Source organism: Plodia interpunctella, chromosome 9, assembly GCF_027563975.2.
Source record: "Plodia interpunctella isolate USDA-ARS_2022_Savannah chromosome 9, ilPloInte3.2, whole genome shotgun sequence".
In the NCBI taxonomy this organism is placed as follows: Eukaryota; Metazoa; Arthropoda; class Insecta; order Lepidoptera; family Pyralidae; genus Plodia; species Plodia interpunctella.
The window spans coordinates 7072087-7088430 of NC_071302.1; the positions used below are offsets into that span (position 1 = coordinate 7072087).

General features: G+C 35.0%; 1 protein-coding gene and 1 long non-coding RNA gene across 4 annotated transcripts in view; one reads left to right on the forward strand and one right to left on the reverse strand.

The window, feature by feature from the left end:
- The window catches only part of LOC128672436 (uncharacterized), a 65001-nt gene that overhangs the window by 32975 nt on the left and 15682 nt on the right, over positions 1–16344 (reverse strand). For both annotated transcript variants that reach the window (XR_008404967.2, XR_008404966.2), the window contains one exon: positions 12967–13125. This is a non-coding gene — a long non-coding RNA (uncharacterized LOC128672436). The remainder of the gene's footprint in view (positions 1–12966; positions 13126–16344) is intronic.
- Positions 1–16344, forward strand: part of LOC128672435 (homeotic protein ultrabithorax) — a 131653-nt gene that overhangs the window by 32936 nt on the left and 82373 nt on the right. The window contains exon 2 of one of the 2 annotated variants that reach the window (XM_053749581.2): positions 11295–11306. The exons of the other annotated variant lie outside the window; for it this stretch is intronic. Within the exon in view, the coding sequence (XP_053605556.1) occupies positions 11295–11306 (12 nt within the window). The remainder of the gene's footprint in view (positions 1–11294; positions 11307–16344) is intronic. 2 annotated transcript variants of the gene reach the window in all.

The window sequence follows — 16344 nt, forward strand, 5'->3', positions numbered from 1 at the left end:
TCGCTCAAGTAAAAAATTATATTACGCAAATTCCCAATAAACTTAAACCAGTAATATTCCTTTATTAAAGGGTTATTAGACGGCAACTGAGCAATTTGCTAAGAGAAATATATAGCGTAGGTGGCCACAATACGGCTCGCTGAGGTTGTAAACTAGAGTCCGTACCACGAATGAATTCCCGCAGTCGTGGCGCTACTGTCGCTGCAAACAACAATGTGGCCTATCCGTTTTTGGTAGTTCCTCATTTTGTCACGGGCCTTCCATCGTTGTATGGTCTCTAGATTCCTCGCTGGGGGTCCTAACTCTCTTGTATTATTTATGGCTGCAGAACAGTAGCTTTAAGACATCCTTCTCTCGTCAGAGTAGTTGATAAGAATGTTTTGTACGACTCAATTTTACTTAGATCTCGTTATACTGGTTTGCTACGTCGTTTTTCTAAATTTAAAATTTCACTCTTATTATTCCGCAATTAATAAGCTTCTTGCTTGGTTCAAATTAATTAGTCACTAGCACTAGAATTACTATATTAAGAGATATATTATTTGCCTCGCCTAAGTCAAATTATTATTTGTGATTTTTTTTCCACTGTTATTATGTGCTCTACGCATAAAAAAAAAGTCTCTCTGTCGTGTACCTACCTACTCGTATATGAACGCGATAAACTCAAAAACTACCGGACGGATTTTTGTACGGTATTTAGTTATAAATAAAATTCTTGAGGAAGCAATCTGGTGTATAATTTATAAATTAATAGTTTAATTAAAAAGCCCGTCCCGGATTTGCTCGAGGATTATTAATATATTTTTCGTCGCGTATTTTTGTGCGAGTATGCAGGTATTTAATTAAGCTACTGAACTAAAACAGTAAAATTAGTAATATTTTTCTAACGTCCAAAATAATTACAATCGGCTACAAATTGACCAGTGGGCCGGTATTGTTCGGTGACAAATAATGGCAGATAATGCCGCAGTATCGGGTGACCGCCCCAATTTACTGCTGTGCCGAGCCAATATTCCCTACCGATAATAAACATCTACTATAATACTATGTAGATTTAGTTTTAAATGTACTGCTGGTTAATTATGTTGATTGAAATTTGGCCGGCTAATATTCGGATTGTTTAGTTCATATTTTCATTGCAGATAATTATTTGTAATTAAATAAAAAAAACTCATGTATTCAAATTGCACGCTTATTTGTCTTCTTTGTTATAAAAAAATAGGTACATTTAAAATGTTATTTATGTTAAATTATGTCAATTTAGTATTATAGCTTACAAACATTTTGATTGTTTACATTTGAAAAACAATCTCTGTGCAAGGAACATCTGCAAAGAATAGTACCACAAACTCTTTTCATGTAATTACGTTGGCTTTATATTTTGTGCAAGCGTTCTATTTTCAAACAACCCTATGTAACAAAATTTGCCCATCTCTGATTCGATTAACCGCTTCATTTTATCCGTCAAAAGGATCCTTTCCACAGCGGTCTGATTGCGCCAAGTCACGAGTCACGACTTAACGTGCACACCCGCCTTAAACTTACACTCAGACTCACTCCAAATTGGCTATCATTACTCCGTTTAGTAAATGCCTTTTAGATTTTACGGCTGTATGAATTAAATTGTTTCTTATATCGTGATATTCCTCATGTTTCTATTAGGTTATTGAAATTTTGATTTGTAGCTGACATTTTGTGTACCTAGTTTTACGAGTAGTTCAAAGTTTAAAGGATTCAGGTTAACTTCGTGGTATATAGAATTCAGGTTTATGTATTGTTGATTTATTTTGTATCTATCAAATTTCAAATAATTATGGAGAAAGTTCTTTTGGTTGTTTATTTTAACATTTTCATGCTTTTCAAAAGTAAATTATAGTAACTATGAGTTAAGAGAGTATCACAAACAGGTTTCTTAAAAATGATACCAGAAACTATTTTACTTTATTATCTAGTATTAAATCTCTCAATAAATCATTAGGTCCGCTTTCCGGGTCCCATATCAAAAAGAGGAGATCGGGGTCAAATTGACGTTTTTACCACGTTTTTTTGTTAACGTTTAAGTTTATAAAGCTGTGGAATAAAATAATATAATATTTTTGACCACAATTTAATATAAACATGTATTTATTCCACCAATATACACCCTAAACAACCAGAATAACACGCATCAATCTCTAATATTAGCCCTGAGCTCGGTGGAAAAAACATAAAAACTTCCTTAACTTTCCTATACTTGGTCATAAATCTCACGTTTTTTAATAGATAAATAGGGCCGCGCACAAACGAGCAATATCGCATTATTTGGCCCTCCCTCAGGAAAGGCCCTCCTGATAAAGCCTCCTCGCCTCACACCCTTCATGCTAATGTACTTCGCCAGACGGTGACAACCATTTTTTGGCCCACTTGGCTACATTATGGTGCCTATAAAGAGTATTTCAAATTATATTTTCTGTGTCCATTAAAAATGAGACGTGGTTTTCTCTACCCTGTTATTCTAACTTTTGTTGCCAGCTAAATGTTACGTCCATTTAATTGCGCTACGCTTTTTACTCGACCAGTATGAACCATTTTTGTTATGAGTTGCACAATTCTTAACAATTTTTATGAATATTAAAACAGGTAGCGGTTTATTTTTTTACAATGAGATAGTTTGCAAAACAACAATTGTTCTGACATTGTCGGCCTTTTAAAGGCATAAAGGTACGCATTCACGGCAAAACGTAATAAAATGTTCAAAACTTCGAAAAAATATGCCCTCATAAACAAAGCGGTTCGGATGCAAAGTTAGATAAAGAACATCTCACACACCTGAGCTAGAAAATTGCTTTTTTCTAAGCGCCTTCAGCTTTTTACGCAACTTTCTCCGAGAATAAAAGAAGTTTCTTCGAACAACTTTCTTATTTTTTGCTCCAGGTCATAAATCATACCTTATTCGTGCGATATGACGGGCCGCAAACGCGCGAAATATGGAAACAATAAAAATATTGTGACGTGCCGAACAATCGTTTCGGACTTTTTTGTTTTTGTGTTTTTTACGCAAAACTTAAGTATTGATTGTTAAATGAGCGCTACAGATGGCTAAAATAAAAGTCCCTGTTGGTTGAGCATTACTTTAAACTTATTACGGCGCGGGCATAAACCAGGGCGAACCCTTATCACAACTAGTTAAAAACTAATTACTGGGGTGACACCACCTTTCCATAAATCTCGACTCTCCGCCGAATTACTCTGACAAAAGTTATTTTTAAGAAAAAAGCCCTTGAGGCAGGTCCCCCGCGCCCCGGCCGCCTCCGCGCGGAATTTATCACGATTTATATTCATGGCATAACAACAAGAGCTGCGTTTAGGGTGATCCCATTCAAATTGTAGACTGTGATACTGTGAGGCGAACCTGTTGTTTTTATTTTAGGACCTCTATCCGGGCGTGATCTAAAACTGTTTCAACGAGGCTTGCCATCATATATGCCTGAGCGTAAAACGCGATGGTATCTTCCTAATTGTTGTTGTCCTAAACGAAGTCCGTAAACTGTTAGTAATGTTATACTCCTGATATTGTATTAAAACTAGAAATGAATCCATATTGATTATAACATACATGAGAATAATCACAATGATGATCAGCGTTACAAGAACGTTCATAACTAGCTCAAGCCAAACGTCTCGTCACGTCTCTCTCTATTTATGTCAAATCCATAGTGTATTAAACCTTAAGCATGGCCTGTTGGCAACACATGGCGCATCCGAATGTTTCAAACTATTATAGTGTAACTCAAAGGACGGAACCACAAATCAAGTGTGGCTTCGGAAGTGTTTGGTGCCGGCAATTCCTACAGGGCCATTACTTATTTAGGGTAAGGCCGTGCCACCGATGCTTTTGACTAAGTTCTAATTAACTTATTTACTGCTATGAAATTAGATTTTGATAGAGATCTCTTTGAAATTTTTAATAATGGGCTTTATAAATTAAAAATAAGTTGTGGGCAAAATGTATTCAAATTGACTTTATGATGCGCATATTGAATACATTTTTGTAAACTATTTCATATGTTCTTTGGTAACTTCTAAAAGAAGTTGCATAGTGACAATAGAAAAACCGGCAATTTTGAGCTTAGGCGCTACGAAGATTTAAATATATTTCCCTTGTACAATTACATACAGGGTTAATTGAATGCCCTAAATGTAGTATTCCTAAATAAGCAGACATCTAGCGATTGTCCTGAACAGTCTAAGGGTGCTCGGCCTACCACAGGGGGTGTCTCCCATAATTGATGAGGTTCTTAGCACAGCAGGGAGTGAAATTATCATCGCGACGGAGCAAGCCCACATTAATTTGTGATTAGCTTGCAGTTAGATACTTGAGGTTTTCTTCTAATTACTTGATGAAATTTTCCTGAGAATTTGAACTCCGTAAGGAGCATGTATAAAATGTATTCTTTTATTATATAAACACAAAAGCTTTAAATAACTGACAAAACGATGTGAGCCTTTGATATTTTTCTATGTTTTTTTTAACATTGTTTCTTGTGAACTTATTGTTACAAATGCAAGTAAAGCATTGCATCTTTTTCGAAGAATACAGATAAAAAGGCCCCAATATCCAAAATTCATCCCGTAATAAATATCTTAAGCATCGTTTGCTCGGAATGAGGCAAAAACGTTACCCCCGTACTGTTTATTTAAAGGTGGATTTGTTGTATATTTATTCACGTCTACTCACATGCTTGGGGCGATGTGAACGATCTTCAAAAGGGCATATTTATACATTTTCCTGAATAAATCATTACTTCTTTATTTACAATACAATACAAGTAATGAATTTGTCAGACAAATAATATTTTTTTTGTATTCCCGACCTTATTAAAACCGATGATTAAAGATACAGCTCAATTCAATTATAATAATAAAATTAACTTACAAAAAACCATGACCAAAAAGTGAAAAATACTAGCGAAGCATTTTTTGGTCATCTGTGTCGTCGATAAATATATCCTATGTTCAACGTCCTACCCTCTCTCGCTCATATTTCTCCTTGTAAGTGGTCCCGCTAAGAAAACCTAACCAGATTAATTCGGTTAGAGGGGGTTGGAGCCAATTTGTCTGATTGCCTATGTCAATTTATGTAAGTTACCTATGTGCTTGGATTTCAATAAATTGTGACCCCCGACTTGTTTCGTCCCTATCAATAAATATTTGCGCATCATCAATTGAATTAGCTCACTGATTGAATTACTGTGTTATGAATGTTGGTTTTTTTGGTCAGAATTGTTTGGTTAATTCATTTTCTTTGTATTCAAGAAAGAAAATCTCTTCCTGTATCTAATTTGATCAGAAATAAGGCAGCTACTTAATTGACTTCAAAATTGTTTTTTTTTTACCAAAACTTGGTAAGACAAAAAACTCGCGTGAGTTTTGTAGTTGTAGTATCATGCTACAAATTACCTAATTTTTATTTTACATCCAATTAATCATAAACACCTACAAAGAAAGGAATTGCTTAGTAAGAAAATGAAGGGTTCCTTTGATTATCTCACCTCGTAGCGCTAAAACAAATTGTTAATTTAAAGGCATGTACCACGGCCACTGGTCGTTACCAATACACGCCTCTTTAGGGTAAACGCACCAAATCTCGGCCAGGGGAATCAAACAGTAAATATCGGAAAGCAATCCGAGGTGATTCTATTAGATGGGGAGCAAGCGGGAGGCTTACCTTGCTTTGAGGTCTTGGCGTATACAGATTTTATTGTTAAACGGCTTCGTAGCCATTGGACGACATTATTTTTTTGGGTTTGTCACTGCATGTCCACTAGAATGTCAATTTACGCAGCTTTATTTTCTGCCAGTTATATTTGAAATTAATTAATTGCTGCCAATTAAATACTGACAGTAATTAATCGATTGGATTTATTTATGTCTTCATGTACGAATAAAATATATTTATTTATATCTACAGAATTAAATGCTATGAGAAGCCATGAACATGTCGGCACATTCTTAGTTTTGATAAATCCTCCACGAGCTAGTGAAAAAACCCACCAATCCGCATTTTGCCATTAAGATGACTGATGATTATGTTGATGCGTAATGGGATATAAAGTGTATGTATTTAGGAATTGTAAGAAAGTATACTAACCGTTACAATATTTTTTAAAAGCTCCAGTATATAAGTTAAAAAGCCTACTCAATTCATTCAAAGACAGAACGAACCTACCTATCCCTAAGCCTGCGAATCCCTGATTGGCTAAACTTGCTCGCGTGTCTTGAGATTCATCGGCGTCTGCGCTGCAGTGTCTGTCACTATCTAGATCTGAGGCACCACTTCTTAATTGGCAGCTCTTGATTACCAACTGCTAGATATGGTGAAGGTACTGTTTTTCCTTTAATTAATTGATACATTGTTTCTGTGCAAGGAAAATAAATATATTTTAGTTAAACGTTTTGGATTAGCGCTTCAGCTTTGTATTGTCAAAATTAAAAAGTGCTAGCTTGATGTTGTCAAAGAGAATCCAAAGTCAATGCGAAGTGAAAAATAAGTAAGATAGTAGATTTTGGGCACCGGTGCTCTATAGAAGACGAAGAAGCCAGAAAAACATTCAGATAAGAGAGAGAGTTTTCCTAAGTAAATTCTAGGCATACATTTTATTGTGTAAACCGACCGTATGTATAAAAATACGAAATCGAACAGAATCGAAGTAAAACATTTTATGCGAATGCGAGTACGGGTTAACTCCGCGATCGAGATAAGCCATCACATTCAAGATATTTAAATCGATTTCCCCCAATTTCCCGCGCGAGTTAAGGCCCCAGTCAATTTATCCAGTGGCGCTGTGGAGCGCCATTGTTCAGTAAATGAAGTACGCAAAGCCCGCGTTACACATTGGAAAGGCTAATCTTAGTTAATACTTTATATCAAAATTCTTATATATTCTTAAGGACTTATTTTGTAAAAAATCTTAGCTTATACCCTATAACGCAAATAAATTAATTGATAACGTTGTAGCTGGCTCTAATGTAGATTTCTTTGGGACCAATGCACAGCCCACATTAAAATTAAGCAATGTGTCAATTGGCTGCAACATTGGCCCAATGTGTAATGCGGACTTTATGGGGCGGTAGTTACACTGCTTCCGTCATCGGTTTCCGAACGAACACTCCAAATTCAAATGTTTCATGTTGCCACTATCGCGTTCCGAATTCAAAATTATTTCCCGTACTGGTGAGTTTGTTCTGTTTGTAATAGAAATGCTAGAACCTAGAATATTACCCTCTCGGTAAATATCAGGCATAATAAAAAAAAGTTTTTTTTAAGGGACAGAAATCCCAAGACTTTTTCTTATTTCTTACTGATATTAATCAATAAGTACCTATTGAAGGAAAAAAATATTAATGAAAAATTACATTATTAATTTATTCTTGTTTTGTTAAAATTTTCTATTTTGTTTGGATGGAGAATCTGTCTTTTCTTTACAGGACAGGCCTTTTATAATTGAAGAATTTAATTGTATCTATGTAAAGTTTAAAGTATGTGTCTCTTTGTTTCTCGGCCTTAAATCGTCTTAGGAATCCCAAGAACGAAACTTCATCCCTCACAACCCTTCCAATATTCTTTCATTAAGGAGTTTAGCTTATTTCGCCCAACCGGAACCTATTTGTTGGGCAGCTATTTAAAGCATGCGCCCCGACTTACATAGATCAGATACGTTCAACAAAGGCTTTTGTAATTAAGAAAGATATTTTAGTTGGCGGCAGCTGCGAAATGAATTTACTGGTTGAGGGTGTTTTAAATTTTCTACGCTGAGTTGTTTGCCCTTTTGGTACATAATGTACTGTTGAAGCAAATACGTCTTAATTAAAATTATAATTTAATAATTAGCTAGTCAATTAATAAAATGCCAAAAAAATGAAATAAAATAATAAATCAACACCATGGAAATTTGAAAAAAGAATTACGTAGGTATATATTTTCTCTACTCCTATCTGTGAAGGCGATGGCCAGTGAATTTATTGTCCTATCCCAACTGGATAAAATAAACGAAGAGGGCTAAAATTGGTAAAATCACGCAAAGCAATATTTCGAAAGGCTCACAAAAATAAATTTCCCAATCCGACCCCAATTTAGAAGTGCATTATTTTCGCTTTCACAGACATCCGATACAATTAAAATCTTCTTTAATTAAGGGACGACAATGAATCATTCGCACGTGGCGCACTGAGTTTTCCACTTGTATACGCATTCGCCTTTACAGCACCAAGCTTATATACGAAAATATTCAATCAAAATTATACCGTAAAGTAACGGATATAAGGCTAATTTCCGTTTGCATTATTTTTACGTTTAAGACGTAGCTCTCTTTGTGATTCTAGTATCTCTTTTCACTTTATCGCAGTGTCTCCGTTATTTACTCGTACGTGAGGGATGCTCGCAATAAATAGGTGCGCACAAACATATTTGACGTTTACAAATACCTTCCAAATTGGTTTCCTTGGCGTGACTGGCCGTTATTACGAGTTGCGTTTACTTATTGCTCCCGAATAATGGCAGTTGTATGAAGATTTGCGGGATGTGCTTGTGGGCAGCTGCTGTATCCAGTTAATTGCCGGTTTTTTAATTTTGTTTTGCTGCATTTGATAGAATATAAATGTAACCTTCTTAATGACTCTATGTTTTGAGATACGCAAATAACCATTTAAAACCTATAAAAACAAACCAAATCATAATACAGTCTTACACTCTATACTAAAAATAGCATACGTAAACACTGAGTCACGTGGATAATGCTCAAGAGCAAAACGTAAAGTAGAAAATAGCGCCGAAAAATTTAGCGAAAATAGATCATTGGACAAACGAGGTGCGACTCACAATTCGAATTTCGAATGTGGTCCGTCGGGAGTTGTAATTCAAGTGACAAATATCGAATGCCACAATTCATATTTCTGCTATCTGTGCGCTTGTGTCGCCATCTGCGCTCGAGGGCGAACGCTATTGGTTCTCCATCAACCGGCCAGTGATCTATTTTTGTTGCGAATAAAACATTGGTTTTTTCCTCCGGGAAATGTTTTATAAGTATTTTTGGGGTAGCGCTACGTGACATTATATTTTGGGGAGAAGCAACTTGGGAATCGAAACTGATGGAGAATTGCATAAAAAGTTAATCCCTGTACGTGTAATGGTTGTTTTATGGTCAGATTATAGATATAGTGCTTATTTACTAAAACATTGTAGGTATATTTTCTGTTCACCACAATTTTATCAATGCTCTTTTTGTATTTTTTATAAATGAAATAACATACAACTGCACTAATGAACTTCTTGAGGTTCGTTTGCAATGCAAAATAGGAATGAAAAATGCCACAAATTCCGGAAATGTACACAGTATCAGATGAAAATAGTGTTGCCAGTACAAGTCCGGTGCATTATCGAGATCGAAAATTTCACGTGGCCATATAATTTTAAGCTCGTAAACCCCGAATAATAACTCACAGGGAGCATTTGCGGAAAATGCATTTTATTGTTAAAACGTGAATTTTATTTATTGTCGACAGGCCGCGGTGGGCGGGGGGGTTGATTTGCAGTGGCGCATCGATGCCACCCTTTGCTGGATTATTTATACTAAAAGTAATTTCCCCAGTTCATTATTGGGAAATGCAACATTTGTGTATTTCAGAGTATCATTTGCAGTTCATTAAAAATAAGCTATATCCGAATTTCTGTCGCGCGCTGCATTTTTGTGGCCATTTCAATTGTTAATGATGTTGTGGTCACGGTTTATTTTTTTACGAGTTTGATTTTACCATAATGTTGTAACAACTCTTAATTCATATGGAATCAATGATTTTATAATGATCCAGACTGGTAAAAAATCTTTCAGAATCAATACTTGAAGCACTCTTATTAAGTATAGTACAAAGTTGCTGGAGATTCTACATTTCCAGTAATCGCTGACCAGTTTTATGAAACAACGGCAACGACTACTTGAACTTGTATTAAATTAAGCATCCAATTTGAAATGTCTACTCATCGCATCATAAGTCATATAATTTCGCTGACTCCGTGTTTTATCCGCTGTCTAGCACGCGGCGAGGCGGTCTTCAGATAGTCATCGCGAGGCGTTACCGCAACCGATCTGGTAACGCCTTACTACCATTACACGGTGTTTAATTGCAAATTCGATTTGTTTATTGCCTTTACACTGTTGCCTTATAGAGGATTCATTCATTCGTACAATAAGTTTACGACCATATTAACATTGGGAGCGGATTCAATTTACATAAAAGTATGGTAATGCACAGCGATTTCGGAGCGTTTAGGAAAAAATGTCTTTGCAAAACAATTGTAACATACGTGGGAATATAGTGCAGACAAAAACTATGTAGTGAATAGTCGTTTATATGTACTAATTATACATTTAGTTGTTCAAATAAGCCGCGAAAAAGAAGCGCTATTGGAAACTCGGAAAAAGGAAACAAAAAGCAAACTCTTTAAAAAGCTATTTAGCTCCAATCCCTAGATAGCGTCTACCGCAGCCGGCCGTTTTTTCCGCGCTGAAAAGCCAATTTAGAATGAATCACTGTAACAGTGGAGAGCATCTGTGCTAATTTACCTACCAGTGGACAGTCTAATGCTACTCGTTCCCTCGTAAATATCGAATCGCGACCGGGAGCCGAATATCGAAAGCCGGCATTAGTCGGATACAGCTAATACACACGGGGGGCACGTGCGATAAATTATCGCTCGTTCATTTGGGCTTGGATGTTTAATCTGTCCATAGCGATACAGCATCGCTTCGGGCTATTTTCAGTTTTGGAACGTGAATTGTTTGTGAAATTAAATTATTATCTATGTTTAACCAACAGCAATATCTCATTTACACGATTCTGAATTCGAAATTCAAAAATTGAAGTATCATTATCACAAGTAGCACACCTTTGTTCCATTTTTGAATTTTCTTCTAATGTACGTAAACGTGAAAGGCAATCGTATATATTTTATCGATGCCACGTTGTATTGTATCTAGTACAGTATCGATATTATATCGGTCGCCGCCACTGTTTGCGTCTACGTGCCCGTGATATAGAGCAACGTTTGCAATTCGTTCTGTCCATTGTTTATGTGCGTGTAACTCATGTGACGATACTTTTGTTACTCGCTTCCTATGATATTTACCAAATCATTCTAGCAGACAATGTTCTGTTCTACGCGATTTAAAATAATTCATAATTTTATATTTATGCAAATCAAACACCTCATTTTTATAAACAAATGAATTATAATGTAATGTGAATATTGTTTGTTTCAGGTATGAGCTTTAGTAAGTTATCGGACCGAGACGAAATCTTATCTCTTCTATCTTCATGCACACTTTATCATGCGTAAGTAAAAAGAAAGGCGAGAAAATCTGAGCTATTAGGTACATCACGGCTCTTTTGATATGCAATAATGGGAGCCATGTATCAAACTAGCTATCTAAGTTAAAGGCAATTTGAAGTATGGCGGTCTCTCAGCTCCCCCCAAAATGAGGTGGGAGGGCGCCTTATCGCAGAAGTGCAGGCGCGCCACCGTTTACCTTAAGATCTTTAATATTAAATAATATACTACAGTTAAAGCCGCCTTAAATTTAATGCTTGGATATGCTTTATTGCTGTGACATGGCCTTAAATTTTCGGGAATTTTTGATTTATAGTTACAGTTATATTATTAAAATTTGTTTTTTATCATAGGTTAATATAGCTCATTAACATCATAATTATGATGTGAATGATGACTCTTCTTTTATCATTTTTTTAACCTAAAAACTGCCTTCCATAATACAAAATCATCGTCATAGAATAATACATCACTAAATATAGAAAGAAAAGAAAATTTGAATGGCAAAGTGTGTGAGCGTCTAAAAAGAACTCAGTGATATCATCACACTATAATAGACAGAAGGCTCTCCTAATTCCAGCAAATAAAACGAAGTTACCAGCCCATAGTTTATTTTCTACAACTAATCGAGCAAACAGGCATTCGGCCCAACTGATGAAAAGTTGTCACTGCAGCACCAGCTTATATCATGCTATTGATTTACCCGATCTTCAACTACCAGTCTGTGGATGTAATTTCGCGAAAAATGTTCCATATTGGTCGCAGAACGCTCTGATCGACGCAAATAAGGTTTATTCTTTATTCGATCCTAAGTATAGCTTATTCCATGTAACTAACCATATACATCCGCGTGCTTGCATGCAACCTGCGTTGCACCATGGGGAATGAAGACGTTAAATAATTTAATCGGATGCTCGGATGCTTTATGCACGCGTGCCGCCAAGGAATGCATTTGCGAACCGCCAAGAAACTTGTCCGCGGTCGAATAATACCTCCCTAGATATGTGTGTGTGTGCAATATATAGGTACCACAATTTTTAAGCTGATAAAGGATGTGACATAACGAATATAAGCGTTAAAATTGTGTTTCATTATAGTTTGATAGTGCTAATGGGCCAATAGCATTGGACAGATTTGACGAGCTGGTTATTTATGTATCGGATTATATTATATTTTATCAAAAAATGGTGAAGGGAGACTTAACTTTCTATAACTAACACGTAGAGTTATAACTTCCTATAACTAATACGTAACTTTTCGGTAACAAAGTCCTAGTTTTTTTGATGAATGGTTATTTTTCTTAGCTCACACTGGACATGAGACCACTGGGACATATACTGGGACACTGGGACATGGGTTGCTTAGTTTTTAGGAAAAACTTATATAGTAGACCCGGACTATAAATGAAAAATACTGCGTAATGTCTATGACAAAAGCGTTGACGATTGAAGTTTTCTCATTTTCAGCTTCTACGTCCTCGTACGTCCAGTGCTTCTCATCGTTTTCCGATAGCCAAACAATTTGGTCAGCAGTTGGTTAGTACTATACCAGTGCCTCTGTTGTGTTTTACTTACTGTAGTTCATCGATTCGTCTTCGTACTAACCTTTACGGTGCATGATAAGCTGTCCATATATATATGTGATGCATATTTTTGTGACTTTGATGCCCACTTCTATTTATCTGTTATTTATAGTATGACATCTGCTCCATAACAGTTAATGTCGCTTCGTTCGTATACATCATTCACTGATGAAATGTTTGCCTGAAAAAATTAACAAATCTATTAAAGTAATACTTACATTACATTTTACCATAGTAGAACTTGTGATTAAACAAATATCCGAATATTTTAAAGTAGTTAATCTCAAGCCGCGACTTTTTTTAAGATTAGTGAATTTGTTTTCTTATCCTTGTAGAGCATAAAATAAATTATGACATTTTCGAAGCGGTTGTGATTTCGCAATCCTTGTACGTGTAAGTTATCACGTTAGTTTGTTTCATTTTCAAATGAAACAACATGTTATCGTAATTTCTTCATAAGAAATTAGACAGCTGTTAAAGTTCTTATATAAAACTTCACCATCAATTAATTTTAGAATATTGCTCTTGTCGGTGGAGCATTTTCCATATAACTTTAAAAGTATAAAGGTCTAATAATTTTGAAATGATAGGAAGACAAAATTTGAACTCTAGAATATCCTGCGGGTGTACATCATAAAGCTAGCAGCTGGCGCTGACACGCGTAGGTGGTCTGATGTATGGGGTCCTTATGTTGCATTGTAATGACTAAATATTGCACTATATTTATTGAATAGTGTGCACTGTGCATTAAACGTCATTTGAATATATAATATCTAGTAAAACCTTTGTTTCATTGGCCAGAAATTATTATTTAAGTAGATTTATTTAAAATTTGCGAATTGATGTATGATATAGCTTCTTTCCTATAGATTGTCTTATTGCTAACATTGGTGTCAGTGTTTGTTCAAGTCGCCTAAAGGCATCTGACTTATTGAGTTTCTGAGTCTTAACACTAGTACATTATCACTAGATACTAACACTAGTACACTTAACACTAGACATCTGAGTTTTAACCCTAGTAAACTTAGGTCGTTTTGTCTAAACGTCAGCCCGTTTACAATGTGACATTAAATTTGACAACTCATCCTTAATAATCAATCAGTGATATTGAAAAAATATATAATTTTTGTTTTATTTATTTCACTCATACAACTTTTTGTATGAATGAAATAAATGAAACTTCCCTTTGGAAGTCATCTGAAAAATTGTTGTAATTTCGTAGGTAATTTTGGTAAGGTAAGTTGTGTTGAAATTTAAACGTAATTGCTAATGAAATAATAATGCAATTACCAAAGTAACCTAACTAGACTTAAATGTCATAAAGACGTAAAGGAGTATCTTCAAATTAATATTTATGAGAAACGGCAAATTAAATGGTTTAACCACAATATACGATCGAGGGCCCGCACATGATATACCTCAAGACAGGGGGGAAATCTTGACTAATTTGAGTAATGGACTTTAATATGGTATACGCGATGTATGGGCTTGAAAATTTGTTAGGAAGTAGTGGTATTTATAAAATTAACAATATCAAATAGTGAACTACATTTTAATTAAATAATACATGACCCAAAGTTATTGCACATATATAATGTTTTCAAGATACATATGTTTCAAGCCAAGTCATGTTTGTTTCGTCTCTTACCACATTCTAAATATTACGAGTAGAGTAGTGTGAAATCATAGTACTATCACAAATAAAAAAAAAAACAAAATAAGGTTGCCTACCTACGTAATCGCTACCACAAAAACGTATCTGATTTTAATCGAAATGTATGCGCAGAACAAAAGCTGAAATAAAAACATAATATATCACCACAACGATTATGATACTCAGTAATACACAAAATATAGATAGGTTACCTATATTATGTGTATTACTGAGTATCATAAACCACTATTAGTCACCCCGGCAGTATTTTCCTATTACGCCCCCAATTTCCATCAAATAGTTTGAACTGTGATCACATTAGCCAATATGAACACGTGACCACGGAAGATTCATCGGTCCCGTCTGCTATAGCTATGGCATTTTTTTTTAATATATGAAGAGTATAATCCACTACGATTCAATTCTTTGTGTGTTTAAGACATGCCTACTTATATTTTATCATAGATACAAAAAAGTTTGAAGAATAGATGGATATAAATAGTGAATGATGATTTAGCAGATCATAAACAATAACATTTTAAAAATTATAATTTTTTAAATTATGTTTCACATCAGATTTATTTTTGCCTATTAATATTGTTATTAAGCATACTGGCATGGTATATTGGTATAAAATTATGCTTCTTTCAATCTGGTTATTTTAAGAAATCTTCAAAAGAGCCTATTTTAGGGTACAGATTTTCATACGGTTTTCACCAATAGATAGTGTGATTCCTATGCAAGGTTAAGGTATGTAAGATATCATTTTTTTACCCGGCAAAGGCCGCTAGTTTTGTGATAATTCAATACACTGTCACATTTTTGTTATCGACATTGTATCACTTCCTCAATTCGTACACTATCGGAAACAATAAATGAAAGGTCAATTGTATCGGCTAATTATACTCCAGTAATTAATCATAGCTTATCTTTTGGGCAGTCCGGCGCGAAGGACCATCATTTATCGGTCACAGTGAAATTTATCGGCATTCTGCCAGTGGGTCGACGATTAAAAATAGCTTGTTTTATGTGTTTTGTTTAGACAATTTATTTTGCAACGTTTGTATAATAAAGTAACTAATCTAGAATTTAGAAAAATAAAACACGTAAGTTAAACATACATGATTTGTATTTTAGCCATAAAAAATAATGTAAATAAAAATTTATTTCGGATACCTATTTCAAAAATGTACTACATTAAAGCAGAAATTATACAAAATTGTATGCAACTTTTCCCAGTAGAATATAACAATTTTTTGTATTTTTTTTTCTAAAATACATATTTATAATCTGTTTCTTGTGTATATTATCTATAAAAGAGTAGTTATTCTTTCATGGCTAAATATATTTGTGACGTCGGACGGGTAAGACCTTATTTATGGTCTTGCCATCCACTTTTATTGGTCACATTGTACAAGTTCGATCATACAATTGGATCACTCACCTGTTACAAAGAGAATATGAACTTACACATTATTATAGGGCAATAAACAAAAGCCTCGTATTGCAAGGATCGGGCGGGGGTGTTTCCACCCCCTACAAAATTATGTACGACGAACTGGGACTAATATATCACGGGGAGACGTGCCCAGAGCAAGGAGACTGGGTATTATGGGGTGGGTCGCTGGAATACTTAAGAACCTACGACACCCCATTAAAACACACATAGCCGCATTTTTCGACCAGACATTTTAATTTCCAACCCTAATTCGGTGTGAGACTGCGACACCATTTTTAACTGGATAT